Source organism: Artibeus jamaicensis, unplaced genomic scaffold (genome assembly GCF_021234435.1).
Source record: "Artibeus jamaicensis isolate MK-2021 breed Jamaican fruit bat unplaced genomic scaffold, CSHL_Jam_final contig_1715, whole genome shotgun sequence".
In the NCBI taxonomy this organism is placed as follows: Eukaryota; Metazoa; Chordata; class Mammalia; order Chiroptera; family Phyllostomidae; genus Artibeus; species Artibeus jamaicensis.
In genome coordinates, this window is record NW_026521335.1 from 2,852,908 (window position 1) to 2,874,316 (window position 21,409).

The 21,409-nt window shown below is 56.3% G+C and overlaps 1 protein-coding gene across 8 annotated transcripts; it reads left to right on the plus strand.

Annotated features, from left to right (window-relative positions):
- The first annotated feature begins 2,260 nt into the window (after positions 1-2,260).
- Positions 2,261-20,470, plus strand: CELF3 (CUGBP Elav-like family member 3). 8 transcript variants are annotated; one of them, XM_037143673.2, is made up of 14 exons: positions 2,261-2,290; positions 3,065-3,170; positions 4,373-4,455; positions 9,402-9,450; positions 9,886-10,014; positions 10,151-10,230; positions 11,201-11,344; positions 11,510-11,651; positions 11,889-12,038; positions 12,380-12,445; positions 12,668-12,793; positions 13,037-13,180; positions 14,038-14,175; positions 15,674-16,431. In XM_037143673.2, exons 4-13 carry the CDS (start codon positions 9,402-9,404, stop codon positions 14,163-14,165), a joined length of 1,158 nt encoding a protein of 385 aa, XP_036999568.1. In that variant the 5' UTR covers positions 2,261-2,290; positions 3,065-3,170; positions 4,373-4,455; the 3' UTR covers positions 14,166-14,175; positions 15,674-16,431. The 8 variants fall into 8 exon arrangements, 7 of the variants coding, with proteins under 7 accessions (XP_036999568.1, XP_036999562.1, XP_036999564.1 ...); XR_005082264.2 differs by lacking the exon at positions 2,261-2,290 and adding an exon at positions 20,421-20,470 and having other exon boundaries at positions 2,664-3,170; positions 15,674-16,103; XM_037143667.2 differs by lacking the exon at positions 2,261-2,290 and having other exon boundaries at positions 2,664-3,170.
- The last annotated feature ends 939 nt before the right edge of the window (positions 20,471-21,409 follow it).

Below are 21,409 nucleotides of genomic sequence, written 5' to 3' on the forward strand. Positions count from 1 at the left end.
GTTCATTATAATTCATTTCAGTGAATGTTTAATATTTCAATTAATGTGATTAGCCCCAAGCCTAAATGAGCAGCAGGGCGGCAGATCTGCTGACAAGACACAGAGTAATGAGATCAGAAGGGCAGAGGGGTCTTCCTCGCCTCCGTCCTCAGAGGGCGTGATCTGTTTATCATCTCCATGAATACCAAGATCAGATTAGAGGCAAGAAAAAATGCACTGGGGGTGAAGGAGGTGAGTGGAAAGTTACTTTCCAGATGTGTTTGCACTCTCCATTCCCTGGTCATCACAGGCTCTGACCAGCCAGCACTGTGCCCTCTCCCCTCTCCCCCCACCCCAACCTTAGGGGACCCTACTGGGAGGAACTGGGTGTCCATACAATGAAGTATAATCATGTCGACACAGACACACACTCAAATACACGCGCCTATCAGAATGCAGCTTCAGGCTGTAGACACCACACACTAAGGAAGAATGGGAAGTGGTCAGAGTGAGTCAAGCAGTGGAAAGGAGGACCCTGGAAAGAAGGACATCTCTCATTCAGGGCTCAAATGAAGTCACAGGAAGAACAAAGGCCAGGCTTAGTCACTCTCCCCACGCCCACTAGGAGCTTTTGATGTGAGGCGTGGGCTCAGGGGCCAGGCTGCACCGCCAGCTCCATCTCTTTCTAGCTTCATGAACTTAAGCAAGTCATTTACTCCTTGGGCCTTGATTTCCCATCTTTATTTAGAGATACTAATTGAACCTACACCATAGGATGGTGCTGAGCTTTAAACAAGTTAGTAAATATATAGCAGTTGGATCGATGCCCAGGGCACAGTAAGTACTAAGTGCCATTACTGTGACTTCCAGGAGAGGAGCTCGCTTGCCATGACAGCCGAGGACCAGGCTGCTGGGATTCGGTTGGGACATTTTTCAGACACACCTGCACCCCTGTGGAGATGTCAGTCCCACTCTGGGGTGAAGCAGGGAATGACAGAGGCAGCGTGTTCCACAGAAGATTTCAAATCCCTGTTGGGGGGCATCTGATGTCAGGCACACCTCCTGCCCGTTCAGGAGGTTTGGCGTCAGCAGGTACTCCCTGAATTGACGGGCATGAGTGGGCTCAGTGCATGGGGGGGGCCAAGCTCCCTCAAGATTATGAAGCAAACTGATCATCCCTAATATCATTGTACAGGGGAATAATGGCCCCCAAAGGTGTGTCTCCCACCCCTCTTCACTACCTGACTCAATTAGAGAGTCCCTCTCAAGGAACCTAAGGGGAAAGGGGGACAACGGGGAGAAAAGAAAGAGGTCGTTGGGCTTCCTTTGCCCTAAAAGAGAGCGTGACAGCTACAGTTCTTCCCACGGAAGGACTCGAGACTCGACTCTGTAGGAGGCTCTTTGCATCAATCATGTTTTTTTGAGAAATATCTGTTAAGCACCTACTACGTATGATCAAGACACTGTGCTAGACACCGTGAACAGTAAAATGCTGAATTAAACGTTGTCCTGGTCTTCGGTGAGAGCCCCCACCATCACCACCGCCTCCCTGCCCACGCACTTGTACACACAAACCCCCTCGAGGGGGAGAAGGGGGCGTCGGCAAATGCCAGCAAGATGTAGTTTTTCTTGGTTCCCATTCTGGAAAATATACAGTCCGCTCTCTGGATTCATCTCTTTCGGCTCTCCCCTTGCCAGCCCCCTTTCTCTCTCTCTTCTCTGGGTCCCTTCTGCCCTTCCCCCCTCACCCCGGGCTCAGTGACCTGCTTCCCTCCCCAGTTACACGTCCCTCTACCCACACCCCCCACCTGACCAACTGTTCTTATGCTATTTTCTTTCCCCTGGGTTCTTTCATTGACTCCCCAGTCTCGGTCTCCCCAGATGCCGACTCCCCTCTTCTCCCCCCCCCACCCCGTCCCCTCTCATGGGGGGGGGGGTCTTCTCTTCCAGCACCGGGGACAGCTCCAGCCCCCGGAACAATGAACCCCACCTTAGGGCTCGTCTATAAATTCTCCATCTTAGTGCCTTGCCCAACTCGTGACTGGGGAGTAAGATGGGGGAGGGGTTCTTATCAACGGGACCAGCTGCTCTTCTGGGGGCGAGAAGGGAGTCAGGGAGGAAGGAGATAGAAAGAGGGCGTGGCTCTCGTCTGGATTGTGCGTCCCTCTCCAGGGTAGGGAATTTGTATTCCACCCCTGAGACTGACATCACTGATGTCAGGGGAAAGAAGGTGGGAGTGGGGAGGGGGGTGTGGAGGGGGGAGGTTTTTGTTGAGGAGAGCGCGGCCGGAGAGCAGAGCTCCGGGACCCAGGTGACCGGGAAAGCAGACAGCCCCAGCAGCGGGAGCAGCCAGCAGCAGCCCAGGCCCGGGGACAGGGGTGGGGGTGGGAGGGGGGCTGAGGGGAGGACCTGAAGGGGGGCGGCAGGGCAAAAGGGACCCCTGGAGCCCTGCCGCCATCAGAGACCAAGCACCGGGCGTCAGGGATCTTCGGACCCAGCAGAAGGATCAGCCACAGGGAGGTGTCCTCTCAGGGAAGCCAACGAGAGCGCCACCTGCCCGACATCGGGAGTGCCCCCCACCTCCCACCCTCGCCCCCACCCCCACCTGCGTGCTGACAACCACATCAGGCCCCCAACCCCTCAACCTCCACCCCCATTGCCCTCCTCAGGCCCTTTCCCCCACCTCCAGCTCTCCTATCAGCCCCAGTTCGCAGCGCCCCTGATACCGCCCTACCCTTCAGGTCTTGGCTACACTGACCCCCTTCCTGGGATATTTGCCAAATCTCTGGGAGGAGATCGTTTGTTTGGGCTATGCCCCCTGGTGGCTTGACAATGCCTGCCTAGACCCTTGACCCCTAGCCCTCAACTCCCTGGCCTCCTTTGTGTGAGAAGAGCTGCCCCTCTGCTCAGCACTGTGGTTGGGGGCCCAAGGGAAAGCCGGCCCGCTGGGCCCCTGGCGCCCACCACTTGCCGACTTGCTGGGAAGCTCCCCCTGGCCTTCGGGCCTCTCCCAGCTCCCCTCGGCCCCTCCTCCCGGGCCGCCCCAATGAAGGAGCCGGATGCCATCAAGCTGTTTGTGGGGCAGATCCCGAGGCATCTGGAGGAAAAGGACCTGAAGCCCATCTTCGAACAGTTTGGTCGGATCTTCGAGCTGACTGTCATCAAGGACAAGTACACCGGGCTGCACAAGGGTGAGGGGTCAGGCCAAGCTGGAGAGGCTTCGGGGAGTGGGCCGGGAGGCTGCGAGGCTCTGCGGAGGGTGGAAGTAGCTGGAGGGATGGAGCGGCTGGAAAGGGCCAGTCCGGAAGGAAAAGAGTTTTGGGGCTGGAAAGGGTGGTGGGGGAGTTAGAAGAGGACTTAGCTAGGACTTAGCTAAGTCAGGGGACCCGGATGGAGGACTGAGGGAGGCTTCTGCGGGGGAGGAGTGGTCAAGGGGGCTGCAGAGATGTGGATCCCAGAGATGAGGGGTGAGGCCGTGGATGGACTCGGGGGGGAGGACAGAGGAACAAGAGAGCTGGCTTGGGAGATAAGGAGCCAGGTCACTGTGTGTGTGTGTGTGAAGACCGAGAGTCTTAGTAGCCTCAGATACTATTGGGATGGAGGTCAGGACACAGGGTCAGGGCTCAGCTGGAAAGAGTAGACATGGACTGGACAGGGTAGCTCCAGGACTGAGGAGAGGCACCTGGGAAGCAGGGTGTGTAGGCCAAAGATTGGTGGAGATGCGGGAAGTGTGGGGGACTTGAAAGTTAAGAGCTGGAGGCAAAGAGAGGATGCACCTCAGACCTGTCCAAGTGCTGTGGGGCTCAGCAGGGCCAGGCCCAGCATCTAGACTTGGAGAGTTCTAGGCACTGGGGTTGGAATGGCCACACTGCCTTCCCCTCCGCGGGGACTTCCACTGATGCTCTTCCTTTCCCTTCTCCATTCTATTCTTGACCTTCTACCTGCCTCCCAGAGAGATGAGGAAATAGGAAAAACGGGATAGGAAAGGGGTGATGATGTCCAAGATGGAGGGAGGTGGAGGCAAAGAGAAAGAGGAAAGGAGATCAGCTAAGAAGGAGAGGAAACCACACTGCATGCACTTGTCTGGCAATCACATGCCCCTTCTTCTGCCCCCACACAAAGCCCATCTCCCAGCAGCCCCAGTGCTCTCCTGCTCCCATCACCACCACCCGTTAAGCCTCCTGGCTTCTGGGTCTCAGCTCCAGGCTCATCAGTCTAGAGATCCTTTGGGCAGAAGGTCTCCCCTCTCTGAGACACTTCCCCACCCCAGCAAGTAGAAGGTGGCAAGAAGTAACAAGCCCCAGACCTCAGCCTCCTGTGGGGGGTTCCTCTTAGGCAGGGGAGACCTGGGACTCACTGCCCACCGGGTCTCTTTGTCCCTGCCCCTTCTCAGGATGTGCCTTCCTGACATACTGTGCCCGCGATTCAGCCCTGAAGGCCCAGAGCGCCCTGCACGAACAGAAGACGCTTCCAGGGGTGAGTCCCGGCCTATCCAGGGCCAGGGGGCTGAGAAGGGCCTTAGCAGAGCCAGGGGGATCAACACCTTCCCCAGACACTGAGTATATTTTCCATCTCCTCTCATCACCGGGAAGTCCTGTCTCCTTCCAGAACTCCTCTTTCTTGCTGTGGATGTATTCGTTTCTTCTCAAAATGGCTAGAAATAGTTAGTGGAAGAAATGTGACCTTTGCAAGGCATAGATGCAGCCCCCTCTCCAATTCCCACCTGCCCTTGGGCAATACTTCAAGGGAGGGCTAGCTGATTGGGAGGCAGGGGAGAAGCCTTCGGACACCAAGTGAGGGGCAGAGCGAGTAGCAGGCATCAGGCTCTCTTCTGTGGCTCTGGGGGAAGTCTGGCTGTGAGCTGGGGGAGGAGTGAGTGCCTGATGCCAGGCAGCTGAGGCCTGCTGGCCTGGCATCTCTGTGCTGGCTTCTGAGCTTGGACAGGCTCACCTCATGTCACCCAAGAAGAGAAGAGCAAGGGAACAGGGCCATAGGCCATTAGGGTGCTGCAGGGCCTGGGCGGGTATGGGCTGGGAGAAAGCCTGGGGGCAAGCACATCCTCGTGGAGAATCAGGCCCTATCCCGCCAAGTGTAGCCTCCAACCTCCAAGGTCAGAACTCTTGGTCTCTTCCTCTCAGCCAGCCTTGCAGATTGCCCCAGGCCTGGGCTGGCGCAGGCATGAATGAAGAATCTCAGACACCTGTCCCCACCTCTGTTACACCGGCTGGGAAGGAAATCGTGCCATTCGCTTTTGCTCTCTATCTTCTTCTGTTCTCACTAGCACAGTGAACCCCAGGAAGTACTTCCTGAGAGCTAACTCCCTCCATCCTTTGCTAAACACCACCTGGGTGCTGGAGACACACCTGTCCCAGCCTCTACTCCCTGTGCCCCCCTCCCCCCGTGCCCTGCCCCTGGCAGGAAATGGAGAGTGGGTTGATTCTCCATCTCTTCCTGGGAAGGCAATGACAAAAGAGATGGGGAAGGAGGGTGGGGGATCTAGGGACATTAGAACTGCTTCAACCACTCCCAGCTTCTGTCTGTGGCCCTCAACCCTGAGTACCACTCGAACAGCAAATCAACAGCCAGCTCCCTGCTGTTGCTCACTGTCTCATCCCTGTAAGGTGGTGAGGTAGCCCAGGACAGCCATTGCTTACAGAGTTAAGGTCCGTGCATGTGTGTGAGCAAGCTTGGAATCCCAAGAGCACGTGTGTACACGCACACACACACGTGTGGGCAGCGGACAGCCAGGTGTGTGGGTGTGGGCCCACGCGTCCCTGGGATGCCTGGTTCATATCGCTTCACACGGCAAATTTCTTTTCTCTCCCTTTTCTCTCTGGTGGCCCCCACAAATCAGCAATGTTCACTCCAGTGCTGTTTCTCTGTCTTCCTGTCATCTCCCCATTTTTCAGAGGCTTTGTAGAAACCAGAGGGGGAGGGAGACTGCCCTCTGGGGGAGGGGCGGGCACAAGCCCCAGGGCTGTCTGGACCAGCCGGGGGCTCTCCCCCTCCAGCCGCCCCGTGTGGCCGAGGCAGAGCTCTATCCTGGGCGTGGAAGGGCCCTGCCTCCCCTTGCAGAGGAAACCAGGGAGAAGACACCCTGCTTAATGATTGCCTAGCCTTGCCCCCGAGCTCCCAGGAGAGGCTGTCTTCCCTACTTTGGCCCTTGCTCTAGAGGACAGGATGCAGAGGGACCTCTAGCAGGAAAGGAGGGGTCCCATCCTCCAAGTGGGACCCTTGCTGGAGGCTTGGAGGAGCTGACCAGGGCGGTCTAGGGAGCGGATATCTGTGGCCCTTTGTGTCCCCAGGTCTTTACCTGCCATTCAGCATCATTGTTTCCCCTCAGACAGTGTATGTGTGTGTGTGTGTGTGTGTGCGCACGTGTACACAGTGTGCCAGCTCTTGCACGATTGTGTTGGGAAGTTCTTCCTGCTGTCCAATCCACATGCCCTCCTGTCGCATGTTCTTTTTTAATGGGGTCATTCAGCCTTCTCACCTTTCTCCCCGTCTTTGTCACTCCAGAACCTGGAAGGTGCCACCATACTGGGGTGATGCTTCAGGCTGCAGAGAAAGAATGGGGGCTGGGCCTAAGCCTGCCGAGCTCCGCTGCCTGTTCTCTCCCCTAAGAGTCCCCAGAAGTGGCTGTGCCACAGGTCCCTGGACTCTCCCTGTGAGCAGGATGTGACCTCCTGGAGGTGGTGGTATGAGGGACTCCCTCTGGCCTGCCTTTTTCTCTCTACTTGGGCCAAAATCCCACTCTGGGGACATAGGACCCCCGTCACTTATCTCGGGTGCCACATGGACCGCGGCCCCATAGAGAGGGCCTGTGTGTGGTCTGGGACGCTGGGCGTGAGTCCGGAGCCAGGAGTGGCCGGGCACCAGGCCTGTGCCCTCCGGAGGCAGAAGAGCTGCTCTTGGAAGTGGGGTCTTTGCTATTGGTGAGAAGGACAGGGGCCTTATAAGCGACCCTGTTGGTCAGGGGGGTCTCAGTAATACTTTGTTGGGGTATAAATAGCCCCTTCTTCTTTGGGAGGCCCTCAGGGAGGGCTTATCACCTGGCGGGTGGTAGCTAGGGAAGAGAGGCACCCAGGCTGGGTTGCTAGGTAAACAGGGCCCAGCTGGACTCAGGGGAGGGGGCAGGTGTGCCTGAGCTGAGCTAACAAAGACTAGCTTTCCCACAGGAAGTGCCAGGCCAAGAGGAGGAGGCTGGCAATGGGGCACTGGGGGCCACCAGGGGAGGCTGTCTGGGAGGGAGTGTGGGGGAACCTTCTGTCAGTGTGGTCTGTGCTGTGGCCTGTACACTCTTGTGTGCCTTTGTGCAAATCCGTATCCGCTGTGGGTATTTATTGATGTGCTATTTTGGGGCCTGGGAGCCTGTGCAGGGAGGAACAGCACCCTTTCCCTCTGGCCCCCAGGTTCCCCATCCCCAACTAGAACAGTAAATACCCAGGGGCCCCTTGGGAGGGAGTTAGTGGCCAGCATGAGAATTCCCTGACACTGCAACCCCAGTTCTGATTCTCCTCTGAGTGTGTGTGTGTGTGTGTGTGTGTGTGTGTGTGTGTGTGCGCGCGCGCCTGCTGAGGAGCCTGTGAGGGGACGTCCTGCCTGCTTGGGCGACAGTAAAGAGCAGAAGGAGGGTGCGAGTCCAGGAGCCTGAGTATCTGACCCCACTCCCTGCTACACACACCACACACTGTCTCTCTCCTGAGGAGATTGGACCTCAGATGGGATAATCCCAGATTGGTGGATGATAAAGCTGGTGCGAGGATTTGTGTGGCCCCCTCCCCTACCAGCTGCTCTCAGATCCAGAGATGGGGGAAGCAGGGGAGGCCCAGCATTTGAGGTGGGGCTTAGATTTGATCCAGGGAATCCCCAACCAGCAGAGTCCAGTCAGACCAACTGGCACAATGCGATACTCAGGAGGCAGGCCCGGCGTGGGGTGGGGGAACTCTCATTTCTGCCCTTCTCTGTGTTAAGTGATGACACACAGCTCTCCCTGCTGGAACACTAGAGCTGAGGGGAACCTGGCCCAAGACCACCTGATCCAGCTGTTTGACGGATAAGGAAGCTGAGGCCCTGATGAGAGAAATGACTGGTTCAAGGTCACCCGGCTAGTGAGTGGCAGGGCAGCCCTCAAGCCCAGCACCTTGCCTGAGGGGAACTTAAGCTCTACCCTCAGAATGTAGATGAACAGTTTCTTTTGTTCATTTGCTTTTGGTCACTGGAACTAGGAATGCCTTACCTTAGGATGAGGGGTGACCAGGTGTGGTGACACTGGTCTGTCCTTAATAGCAAAATAGTTTCAGACACGGAGGACTGCATCCGTCTGCTCCCTCTCAGTTCCTAAGATGCTCCCCACCCGGGATAAGAAAATCTACCTGCAGGAGTCTTTCCCAAGTCCTCTGGCCCGAGTGGAGAGTGGAACTGGCATGTCTGTGTTTCCACTGGAGGCTGAACAAAAGGGAGATGCCGCAGGAGTGGGGGAGAGGGGACGGCTCTGGAGGACTTCTGGGAACAGGGAGAATCTTGACAGAGTACGGGACAGCAGTCCTCCTCGGAGCTGTCTCAGCTGTGAGACACCAAGGACTGGATCTGGAGGAGGAAGGCAGAAGAGGCGGTATGGCCCCCTCAGGGCCAGCTCAGCGGGCCTCCCTCCAGGAAGCTCTCCTGGACCCCTCCCCCACTCCCAGCCCCCACCAAATCCTCCACCCCCAGCATACCCTGTTCCCACCCCCCTTCCCACTCCTGCGGGTGTGTGGAGCAGCAGAAGTGATGACGTCACCACGGTCGCCAGGGCGACAGGGAAGGATAAATCAGGCTGAGTGGGCGGTTGCCATGGCGTGCATTCTCCCGTTGCCACGGAGACTGGGCATCTGCTCCCTTTGTGCTGCCCGAGTGCCTTCCCCCTGGGGTCAAGGGGTGTATGGGGGCAGAAAGAGAGGCAGACACACCTCTAGAGGTCAGAAGTAAGTTGAGGCATCTGTGGCGTCTCCCTCAGTCTGAAGTCTTTCTTGGTGCTTGGTGATGGGTGGCCTCTGTGGCTCCTACTGTGTAGAATTCGGGCCGCTCTTGTTGAATAGCCCATTGGTTGGGCTCTATCTCAAGGACTCAGGTCCCTTCTTGCCTTCAGGAGAGCAGCACCTATTCCTGGCTGTGTCATCTGGTGCCCCACCCGAGCCTGGCGCCGTGCCCCGGGAGCGTCCGCCTTTACATCCCCTCCTTCCACAGCTTCTAATCCTCGCTGGTCCTGATCCTGAACAAATTTAGGACCCTTCCCTTCCTTCCCACCAACAATTTAGAGGGCTAGAGAAACCTCTTGGTCCTGGGTTTACTCCCTCTTGCTTCTCTGCAGGTCCTGGCCTGGGGAGGGCTCTCGGGGCACTCGGAAGGGGTCCCCAGCAGTTGCCTTCTCTTCTCTCATTTAGATGAACAGGCCAATCCAGGTCAAGCCAGCTGACAGCGAGAGCCGCGGAGGTAGGTTCTGTACCTCTAGATTCAGTTCCTTTCCCTCATCCTGCAAGCCCCGGGCATGGAGTAGCTGTGGGGCAGCCTTTCTTGAGGAAGAAAGTCAGAATTCTGAAGGGTTCCCAATCGAGGCTGGCACATGAATCAGTGTGGCCGGAGGGGATGTGTTTCAGCCCACCATAGGAATGGCAAAACCGAGGCCCAGAGTGGAATGCAAGTCCAGAGCTGGGATGAGCCCTCTGTGTAACTATACCCACCCCCCCAACACATCATCACTTTCATATCCAAAAGCCATCGGTCCCCTGAGTGAAGGGCTTGTCTGGAGCTCCAGGGAAGAGCTGAAGGTAGAGGGTGGGGTCTCTGCCCATCCCAAGCTGGGACAGAGCTGAAAAGCAGCCCCGGGAGGCCTTGAACATGCCCTTCCTCCTGTGCCCCATCCCCCAGAAGATCGGAAGCTCTTTGTGGGGATGCTGGGGAAGCAGCAGACAGATGAGGACGTCCGCAAGATGTTCGAGCCTTTCGGGACCATAGACGAGTGCACTGTGCTGCGGGGGCCGGACGGCACCAGCAAAGGTAGCCCACGTCACACCTCCTCCTCGCTCCTAGGTCCTCGGCCCTCCTGCCCCTGCACTGATTTTTTGGGTAGCGTGGACTGTCGGGGCTTAAAGGGGAGCACTCATCCTTTCCTCTTCTCCCTTGAATTCTCTAGGCTGCGCCTTTGTGAAGTTCCAGACCCACGCCGAGGCCCAGGCGGCTATCAACACCCTCCACAGCAGCCGGACCCTGCCGGTGAGCCCACTGCCCAGCCCACAGGCCTCTCCAGCCCCTCCTGGCCCACCTCCAGGCCTGGCTCAGAGCGGACAGTCCATTCCCGACAGGGTCTTCGAATTTATTTGGAAAGAATTTTCTGGCAAAAGACTCCAACCTCTTAGGGACACCTTCACATTTCAGATATCATCTCCCTACCTCTTGTCCCCTGTCCCTGTCCCTCGCGCTCAGTCCCAGTGCCCTCCCCCTCCTCCCCCGTGCCTCCTCCATCCCTCAGCCCTCTTCTGGTCTCCCACGTCTTCTCCACCTCCCCATACCCACCACCCCCATTGGCTGGGCGTCCGGACACTTGCTTAGAGGCCCCACATGCCTGCTGCACATTTATTCTGCGGCCCCATGAGCAGTGGGTCGACTGACTGTACCCACGGGGTGGAGAACAAGCATGTGGCGCCTGCTGGCTCGAGGCTCTCCAGCAGCACTGGGCAGAGAAGTGCATTCCAGATTCTGGGCTCGACAACTATCCTTGCAGATAGTTCCAGTTTGGTTTTCATTTGGTGCGAGCTGGTATTAAAATCTGAGGCTGCATCCCCTGAGCATGAGGCCCGGGGGTGGGAGCAGGAGTCCAGGTGAGGGGTGGGGTGGCAGTAAGGCGTGACCACTCTGAGATTAAACACTCTCTGTGGTTGACCCAACCTGCGGAGGATGTCTGGTTCCAAACCCTCACGGAGAAGCCAGGCATGCTCTGTGCCTGCTGGGAGCCCCTTCTCTTCAAGCACATGCCTTCACACTCCTCCACTCTTTCTAGTCTCTTGCACATCCTGGTGCAGGGGGTGGGAGGGATTAAGATCTGCCCATCTGACAGGGGCACACTGATGGCTGTCCTCTCAGAGGCCAAGCCACGAGTGGTGGACTTGAGCCAGGCCCTGAGGGCTCTGAGGAGGAGGAGAGACCCACCTCTGTCCCTCTGTCTGCTTCCGGGGCCCGTGCCCAGGGTGCCTCGTCCAGCCTGGTGGTGAAGTTTGCTGACACAGAGAAGGAGCGAGGTCTCCGCCGAATGCAGCAGGTGGCCACCCAGCTGGGCATGTTCAGCCCCATCGCCCTCCAGTTTGGAGCCTACAGCGCCTACACCCAGGCCGTGAGCACCGCCCTGGGTGCTGGCCCAGCCCATCCTCTCTCCTCCTGGCCTCCCGGGTCCTGCCCCCTGCCCCCACCCTCCCGATGCCAAGGCCCAGGGTTGGACAGGGAGTGAGGCCAGGGCACAAGGGCCTGACCTCACTGTTCTCTCTTGCCCTACCCCCAGCTGATGCAGCAGCAGGCGGCCCTGGTGGCGGCTCACAGTGCCTACCTCAGCCCCATGGCCACCATGGCTGCCGTGCAGATGCAACACATGGCTGCCATCAATGCCAATGGCCTCATCGCCACCCCCATCACCCCATCCTCAGGTAAGGTCTGGGCAGGGCTGGGCTGGTGGGAATGGGGCAGGTCAGGGAGCTACCACATGGTGGGGTGGGGACTGGCGCGCAGGGCATGGCCCAGGGAAGCCTTGGGGTCCAGAAGGAGGTCAGGGGTCAAAAAGTAACCTGTGTCCTTGGCCCTGCCTGCAGACTTGCTGACTGGTTCTCTGCACTTGTGTGTATGTTGGCTTTTCTGCTCTGTTTCTGTCGCTTTCTCCTCCCCAGGAACCAGCACCCCTCCTGCCATCGCTGCCACGCCTGTCTCAGCAATCCCCGCCGCTCTGGGCGTCAGCGGCTACAGCCCAGTGCCCACCCAGCCCACCGGGCAGCCTGCCCCTGATGCTCTGTATCCCAACGGGGTTCACCCCTACCCAGGTGGGGTTCTCTGTTGCCCGCCCCTCTCCCAGCAACCCTCCGGCCACCACTCACTCCCCTTGCCGGCAGCGGTGACACACCTCCCGTCTCCGGGCTGGGGGTTACAAGGCTTTTTCCTGCTCTGTCACCTGGGCAGGGACGTTCTTCCCATTCTCAGCCAGGGAAGCTGAGGCGCAGAGAGGCAGAGGGACTTGTCCAGGGTTGCACAGCCAGGCGGACCAAAGTCTTGCTAACGCCAGGCTCTGTGCATGTCTGCCCTCTCATCTCATACCCGAGCCCACAGGAGGCTCTCCTCCCCACCTGTCAGCCTCTGCTCTCACAGTCGGTGCTGCTCTCCCCAGCCCAGAGTCCCGCGGCCACGGTGGACCCCCTGCAGCAGGCCTATGCAGGGATGCAGCACTATACAGGTGAGGAGCCTGGCCCAGGCGGGAGGGATGGCAAGACCAGAGGCGGGGATGGCAACGTGGAAAGAGGCCTGGAAGCTGGGTCGGGGGTAGCTCCTTCTCTGACATCTCTCAACCCTGCCAACTCCGTTGCCTGGCCCAGGGGCGGGGAGGCAGGGCTGGTAGGGAGGGCTGGGGCCCGGGCTGCCTCAGGAGCCCCAGTAGCTCTCTATCTCGCCACCCCAGCAGCCTACCCGGCAGCCTACAGCCTGGTTGCACCTGCATTCCCTCAGCCTCCTGCCCTGGTTGCCCAGCAGCCGCCACCGCCCCCCCAGCAGCAGCAGCAACAGCAGCAGCAGCAACAGCGAGAAGGTGTGGCCTGGGGCCCAGCAGGGAGCCTTTGGGGTCAGGACTCTCATGTGCCTGGTCCAAGTCCAGCTTCGGCCCCTTGGGTGGGGAAGAAAGGGAGTGGGGTCAAGGTGGCTGGCCCCCTGGCCCCCGTGCTGTGGGCTGGGATCGCAGGGTCCTCCCGGGACCTGCTCTCCCTGGAGCCCGTGCTCCTCAAGTCTGCACCCCAGCCGCCCAGCTCTTACTTCTGCCTCTGCTGCCACCCAGGCCCTGACGGCTGCAACATCTTCATCTACCACTTGCCCCAGGAGTTCACCGACTCGGAGATCCTCCAGATGTTCGTCCCCTTTGGCCATGTCATTTCAGCCAAAGTCTTCGTTGACCGGGCCACCAATCAGAGCAAGTGTTTTGGTAAGAACTATGATGACCTGAAAGATAAAATATGGCACAGTCCTGCCAAACTCGAAATGAGAGCAAGGTCTGATACATTTTAAGGCACTTATGGTTGCAGTGTGCCCAATATTTGGAATCCACATTGTCCAAGAGTCCAAAAATATTTTTCTTTCTCTTTATTTATAGATTTGGGGGAGAGAGAGAGAGGAAGGGACACACACACAGAGAGATACATCTATTTGTTGTTCCACTTGTTTATGTATTCATTGCATGATTCTTATATGGGCCCTGACTGGGGATTGAACCTGCAACCCTGGTGCATTAGGACAGTGCTCTAACCAACTGAGCTAACCAGCCAGGGCCTTTCTTTTGCACACCTGATATCTTACACCAGCTGCCGCCCATACCCACCTCTCCTCCAGTAAACCACAAGTCCATCTTTTCTCCTTAAAAACCAGTCAAACTCGTGTTCCATGACGTCTGGAGGAGGGTCCAGAACAGGATTTTGGTTTCCAAAAGCAAGGCTGAGGAGCCGGGTTCAGATGTCTTCAGGTCTTTGCCTCAAGGCTGCGTCAGGGCCAAAAGGGAGCATTCTTGTCCTCCCTGCTTCCGCGGTCACTCAGGGTCTGGAAGTGGCGTTTCCAACAGGCAGGTTCAGAACCAGGAATGCTGAGAGGAATGTCCCTGGGTGGGAGAGTGGCTGGGCTGCACTCACTCACTCCGGGTCAGTCAGCGGCTACTACCGAAGGCCTGCCGTGTGCTGGGCAGCTTTCTAGGCCTCCGGGGACCCGCAGGCAGTAGGGTGGTGCTGGGGAGCCAAAGTGCACAGGAGAGCGAGGTGGGGCTGAGCCGGCCTTACGCCCCTGTCACCTCAGGCTTTGTGAGTTTCGACAATCCAGCCAGCGCCCAGGCTGCCATTCAGGCCATGAACGGTTTCCAGATCGGCATGAAGCGCCTCAAAGTCCAGCTCAAGCGGCCTAAGGATGCCAACCGGCCCTACTGAGGGCCCCCAGGTGGGTCCTGCTCCTGTCCTGTGACCTCCAGCCTCCGCACACTGCAGCCAGGGCCGCACTCGGACTACCTCCCCCCTCTTCCACCAGCCTCAGGGTGCCCTGACTCTGGTTGTTTTTCCACCACCCAAGTCTTTTCTCCCCCCGCCACACAGAGCAGCCCCAGAGAGAGCTAAGTATTTACATACCTGTGTCCACTCCCCAGTTCTTCCCCCACATCTGGTCTCATTTGTCTCGTCAGCGTCCATGTCTGCGTCTCTCTCTGGTTTTCTTTTGGGGGGCGTTGGAGTGGGAGGGTTTGAGGATTAAGAGGGCTGGTTTAGGCTACTAGAGGGTCATAGAATCCCTGGCTCCTAGAATATCTGTTCTGAGAAGGAGGGACATCAGGTCCTTGGCGCCTGGACTCCAGGTGATTTTCTTACACGGCAGCGGAGCCGTGGGACAGTGGAGACTGCACGGAGCAGGCTGCGGGGAGTCCCAGCCTCAGGCCTCTCGGGAGCCGCTTTGGCTCAGGTGGAGGAGGCTGAAAAGCCGGACTGCCCGTGAATGGCACTGAACTGGTCCCCTCCGCCCCACTGCCCGCCACCACCCCAACCTCGCGGTCTAGCGCCGTGAGCTTTGGTTACTTTTATGTGTAATCTCCTTTGGACCAAACCCCTGAAAAAATACAACCCAAGAACAATACCCACATTTTCTGTTTCTCCCCCTTTCCCCCCAATCCTGGCTGCTTAACTCCCCCCACCCTGGGGGCCCCCAGCCCAGGGCCCGTGTCCATTGTTGGCCGAAGCCCCCATCCCTGGACCCCTGCTCCGGGCCCCTGTAAGTTGCATGGAACGAGCGTGTTGTCTTTGGAGCCACTTGTTTGTTATTTGGGGAGGGGGCTGTGGAGGGACGCGCCCCCCAGCCCAGGGTCAGGGCCGGGGGCAGCTCGCGGGATGTGCTTGGTTGGTAGTGGTTGGTGCCCGTGGTCTGTGTTCTGTGCATTTGTCTCTGGTTTTCTTCGTTCCTTTCCGACGAGGAATGAGAGCACTCCCCAGGGCCCAGGGGTCTTACCCGTGAGACTCCAGCCCAAGCCCATCCCTGGGCTCTCCCTGGCCTGCTCTGCCCTCCCTTTGCAGACGCCCCCGCTCTCTCCTCAGATGCCTGTCCAGACATGGCACCCTGCTCCTTCTTTCTCCGAGTTCTCTCTGCCTGTTTGCTGCCTCATTTCTTTGTCTCTCTACCCCTCTAGTCTCTCTCTCCTGGTCTTTCTTTTCCTCATGGGCTGTTTGAATATTTCCTTCCTAGTATCTTTGGTTTCTCACAGCACCCGTCCTCACTCCCGTCTCCTCCATCCCTGCCCCTTGTCCAATGGCCGAGGGGTCGGACTGTGCCATTTGCACTGAGGTGTTTCTGACGACCCGCCTTCCTGAGCCACTCCAGCTACCTCTTCCCCCGAGCCCGTGACCTGCACCGGCTGCTGTCTTCCCCATGGCTTCACCCATGTTTTCTTCCTTCACAGGTCTGGAGATACCACGGGAAGGGGCTCCTCACCCCTTCTCCCCACACCCGGCCCAGCCCTTTCTGCACATCTGCCCTGGGCCTCAGTTGGGCTCCGGGGCACAGGACACCGGCCCGCTCCCACCACCCTGCCTCTCTCCAAGGGCCTGTCTCCTCCCAGGTTCCCTTTTGGCTTTTGTGAGGGAGCAAGGAACAGGCTCGAAGGCTCCAGGGCATCTGCCTTCTGCTGGGGCTCCTCTGACGGGCCTTCTGTGCCCAGCTTTTGCCCAGCTTTTGCCCGCCTCCCCCACCTGTGGGCCTGTCCTACCCGCGCAGCCCGGAGGGCAGCAGAGGCCTCCCACACGCTCCTCACCCCACCTCATCCCAGCCTCTTCCCCACATCCGGGGATTCTCAGAAGCTGGTTCTGGCTCCCTGCCACCCTCAGCTAGAGGTAGGATATCCCTGAACCCTGGGCTCCCAGCCCTAAAACTCACTGCCTCCCCCAAGGGCCCCCTCTAAGGAGGGTGTGGGGGAGCCCTGAGGGCTGCCTCTCTGCCAGACAGCCACAGAGACCCTTCTCCTTTCATGAGGAAAGACCTCCCCAAACCCCTGAAAATGTTTACAGTCTCTGCTGGCCCCCTCCACGTAAATGCCACCACCAGCCGTGCGTTACTAGCCCGGCCCGCCCGGACGCTGCCATCTCTCTTTCTGGGAGTTTAAACAATGTTTCCCTTGGATTTTTTTCTCTCTTGATTTCTCCCTTTGCTTTGGGGGCGGTAATTGGGTGTTTGGGAGGGGGGAAAGTGGGAGGGATAAAGGGGTTTATTACCTGATCATTTTCTTTAGAAAGAGGTTTTAGGGAAAAGAGATGGGGTGGGGGTGGGCATGGTGCGGGGAGACTAGGGAGTCGGTTTCAGACACTTCTCTATGCTTAACTTATTTATTTATTGCATTTTACTTTTAAAGAGTTCGTCTTTTCTGTCTAAATAAAGAAAAAAATTAAAAAACATCAAATAAGAGTCCTGGAAGGTTGAGGGTAGGGGTTTGTGCACGTGGGCAGGAGAAAGGGCTTTTTCTGCCACACTCTGCAGAGCTGGACACGAAGGGAAGAAAGGAGGCCAGCAGGCTGTCCCGTGGCCAGCAGGCTGTCCCGTATCCAGCCCCGTCCCTCTGAAGGCTGATGTGCAGCCTCACATCCCGACCTTCACTTCCCTCTCGTTCACGGGGGTGAGCTGCCCCTGCACTGGCCAGTGGGGTACCAGGGGCTAACTGTACTACCGCTGTCACTAAGCATTTACTCTTAGTGTGTATTCTTTCATTTTAACCTCTCATCAACCCTGTGAGGCAGGAAATACATTCACCAACAGGGAAGCGGAGGCTCTGGAGGGCAACCGCCTTAGCCAGAGTCGCAGAGTTGCAGGGGTTGAACCCAGTGTGCCAGACCCCCAATCCCATGATGCTCTCCTCTCACAGGTTCAACTTCCTGTGCTTTGACTTGAGGCAAAGGTACCAAGCAGCGTCAAGCAGGCTGTAGCAGTGACCCCATCAAGCAGAAGGCGGACTAAATGAGCCCTAAGCCCGCCCGGCTCCTGGGTTCTTCTCTGTGACTGCGTTAGGGCTGGGTGCAGGGGCTCACACAGGTGTAGTCTTTCTGACTTGCTTCTAGGCAGCTACCTGCTACCCACCTCATTAAGTTCCTGCTTACAAACGTGCCCACCTTCCCACAGCCATCTGGCCTCAGGCCAGAGCTGTTTCGTGAGGATGAATAAATCAGCACAACTCACCCCTCCCCAGCCCCATACTTTGGTCTTCTCTTAAACTGCCCAGGACTAAGAATAGTTTAAAAGAGAAGCAACAGGCGAAGCAGTAAACAGACCTATCTGTGGACGCAGTTTTAGGAAAAAAGTCTCGGATTGGTAGAGATCGGGGACAGGACCTTACTCATTACTCAGAAGGAAGAGAATCCAGTTAGGATCTTAGCCAAGTACACAGCGCCTGAAGTCTTAATTAGAAGGAGATGTTTGTGTGTGTGGTCAGAGACGGCAGCGTGCGTCAGGGGACAGCAGGAGTCGGTATCAACATCGTTTTTCCCTTGCGCTGTCTCACTATGGCCTTGCAACAGTTTCTGGGTCAGGACCGAAAGACTGAAGGGATGTTCTAGCCCAAAGGGCACCATCCAGAGTTCTCCCGGGACCAGGGGGCCAGGACATAGCAAGCCTGGGCTGTTTCCTCCTCCTGGGCACCCTCCAGGATCTTCAGTGGCCCATCCCACAGACACAGAAGACTGACTACACTGAGGGTCTGTCCCTGCTCATAGCTGTTCCCCTCCCACCAAGGCTGCAGTCGGCTTTTCTCCAGAGGAGCAGCAGAGGAGGTTGAATGATGAGGATGAGGGAGACACAGAGGAATTTTCTGGAGGAAACAAAACTTTTGGGCAGGGATTCTCTCAGGGGTGGCCAACATGCAGCCCAGGACGGCTATGAACATGACCCAACACATAATTGTAAATGTACTTAAAACATTATGAGATTTTTTTGTGATTACATGTCACAATGTATTTAATGTGTGGCCCAAGACAAGTCTTCTTTCAGCGTGGTGCGGAGATGCCAAAAGGTCGGACACCCCTGCAAGTCCTTTGACAGCAAATGTGGGAGCCCATTTGAGACACAAAAGGAGGGTGCTAACTTGCTGCTCATATCAACACACTTTTCAAACACACTGGCTTTGAATACAGTAGGAAGGGTATGCTGGGTAGTTAGTTCTGTTAGCTACGGAAGTTCACTACCACCTCTTCTGAGCAGAAGAGGCCTCAGTAATAAAATGGGACAGCAGAAGAAATAGGAAATGATGAAAGCAAAAGGAAACTCAGCACCAATTTCTCCTAAAATAATGAAGTTACTGCTCAAATGTTAATGGTGGCGTAAAGTGGGAAGGGAACTAAGTCCTCGAGGCAGAAGACTGGAGCTGTCAGGGTAATAGTAGGGACTCGGAGAAGCCTTCCAGTTATAGAAACAAAAAGGCACCTAGAAAAATATCCTCAGTCAGGGGCTTACAGAGATGAGAGTGTGGGCGGGCCAAGGAGCCCCGGAAACTGCTCACACGCATTCCCGGTCCCCATCTATAGTTCAGAGCCTTGAAATGTACAAGTGTCAGGCCAGGAATCCCAGTTCCTTTGGGTCCACCCCTTCCGTAGCTTGAGCGCCTCAGCCTCTCTGACTTTCAGGGATGCCTTTGTCTTCAGTTCTGCTAAAATTTCAAAACCTTTCACAGCTGTAGCTCCTTGTACTGTGACCAAAGGAATCACCACCCGTGGCCAAACCTCATTCTCTTCTCCACATCTGAGAACTTGAGTCAAAGACCTGATCCAAGCCCCTGGTTCTTAGAAGATTTTCATTCTCAGGCACCTTTTTTTGGTTAATTCCCCTCCCTGACTCCCAAGGAGGAGTCAGATTCGTCCCTGTTGCTGCCCACAAGTATGTTACATACTCTCAGCTGCTTGATAAAAAGGACTCCCAACTACGTCTCTAATTTTTCTCCTGAACTCCGTTTTAAGCACCTTCCTCCTTCAGACTCCCTCACTAGTAAGTAGCACCAGCATGTCTCACTCAAGCCACACTTTGATCACACCCTCTCTCCCGTCTCCTACCCAATCCAACAGCAAAGCCCCACTGCTCCTCCCTACTCACGCCTCTCCACTCCACTGCCACCAACAGTCTGCCCTCGCTGCCCCAGGGGCCTGCAGTGTCCCCCGTCTCCACGCCGCCCCCCCCTGCTTTCCTACAGCCTGTTCTCCACGGAGAGCAGCTGTCTTCTACAAGTTCGTTCACACATACTCGCTGGCTACCTGCTCTGCCTGTTCACCACTGCATCACCATCACCCAAAACAGCGTCCAGACCATTGGAGGCATCAGCAAATGCTTAAGAAACAATTACTGGACATCCAGTTCTCGCTGGGCCTAAATCCTATTATGGACCTATTAGGTGGAAGGGTAAAAGGGTAAAATATTTTCTCTCCCAAAGTTCCAGCCCTTACATATTTTGTCACTTACACATGAAACCTTGGAGTCTTTTAATCCTCACATGGATTTTGTTATTAAATCACAAGAGATTCCCCTTCTGTAATTTTGCCCATATCCACTTCCCTCTCTTCAATGATTGCCACCCCCAGTACTCACAGCAGTCTCTTAATGGATCTTCTGCACACATTCTGAAACAGCGATGTTTCTAAACTGAAGCTGATTAAAGACAAAACTCTGGTTCTCTTCCTTCTTCCCTCCATTCCTTTGTTTTTGTTTTTGTTTTAGAGCACTTCACTCTGGCAGTCAAGGCTCTTCAAAGCCTTAGCTTCCATTTTATTACTACACGGTCTCCAAGTTCTAACCAACAGGACTATTCTGTGCTCATCTGGACAGGTCTGACCCCCCTCATTCCCGACGAGCACACCGGGCACATACGGCTCCACCAGGTGTGTTAAACACTTGCTCACCGAAAACCGGCTCACAGTCCCGGGGGTGTCCAACCTTTTGGCATCTCTGGGCCACTCCAAGGAAGAGCTGTCATGGACCACACATTAAATACACCAACACCAACGAAAACCAAAAAGTCTCCTAATGTGTTAAGTAAATTGGCGGTTGTGTGCTGGGCCACATTCACAGCCATCCTGGGCTGCATGCGGCCTGCGGGCTGCGGGTTGGACGCCCCTGCGCCTACACGGGTGACCTCCAGCACCACTTTCTTCGTGACGATTTCCTTCACTGCCTTCTTCCAGAGGTCCTGCTCCCTTCTCTGGCCGTGACAGGACTTCACCCTCCCACCGCTGTGGTCGTCTGTGAAATCTGAAGGCCACAGGACAGTTCTGGCTCTGCTCTGTCTCTGTGGCGTGTCTGACGCAATGCCCTGCACCTGGTGGGGACTCACTAAATCAACGTTTACTGGCATTAACTTCCATAATTCTAAACCTGGAATTTCACTTTCTACTTCTCTAAGGATTCTTGAGGAAAAATTTTTCCCCGTCAGGGTGGTAATATTTATCAGATTCCAATCACTCAGTACTGATGGCTGAGGAAGACCCAGAACAATGTCTCCACCTAAACTGTAAAACAAAATGTCAGACTCATCCTTGCTCTATGGTTTTCAACCAAGGAGCAAAAGCACATGGTCAGGGATTATAAAAATAATAAAAACAGCCCTGGCTGGTGTAGCTCAGTGGATTGAGCGCGGGCCTGCGAACCAGAGTAAAGCGGTTTGATTCCCAGTCGGGGCACATACCTGGGTTGCAGGCTGATTCCCAGCAGAGGACGCATGAGAGGTAACCATACATTGATATTTCTCTCCCACTCTTTCTCCTTCCCTTCCCCTCTCTCGAAAAATAAATAAAATATTTAAAAATAATAATAATAAAAACAGAGAGGTTTATAAAGGTAATAAAAATGTCTGACCTAATACAAACACTGAGCTTTCTCAGAGCAGATTCAGCCCAAGAATGAATAATGCACAGAAAGGAGCGATACCCTTAACAGCAGGTAATCAGGCCGCAGCCCCCGGGGTTGCTCTGTGAACGTGAAGAACGGGAGTGACGCTCATCCTCAGGGCGCTCTGCTGGCGTGCACCAGGGCTCACGCGTGCCTTTCAGTTCAGATTCCAGAGAGACGTCTCCTGAGTCATTTGAAAAATGACAACGTGTATGCATGCTGCTAGGAGCTGGGGGACTAAGGTGTGTCCCAAGGACTCTGCCCGGCTCTACGCGTAAGGCTGAGG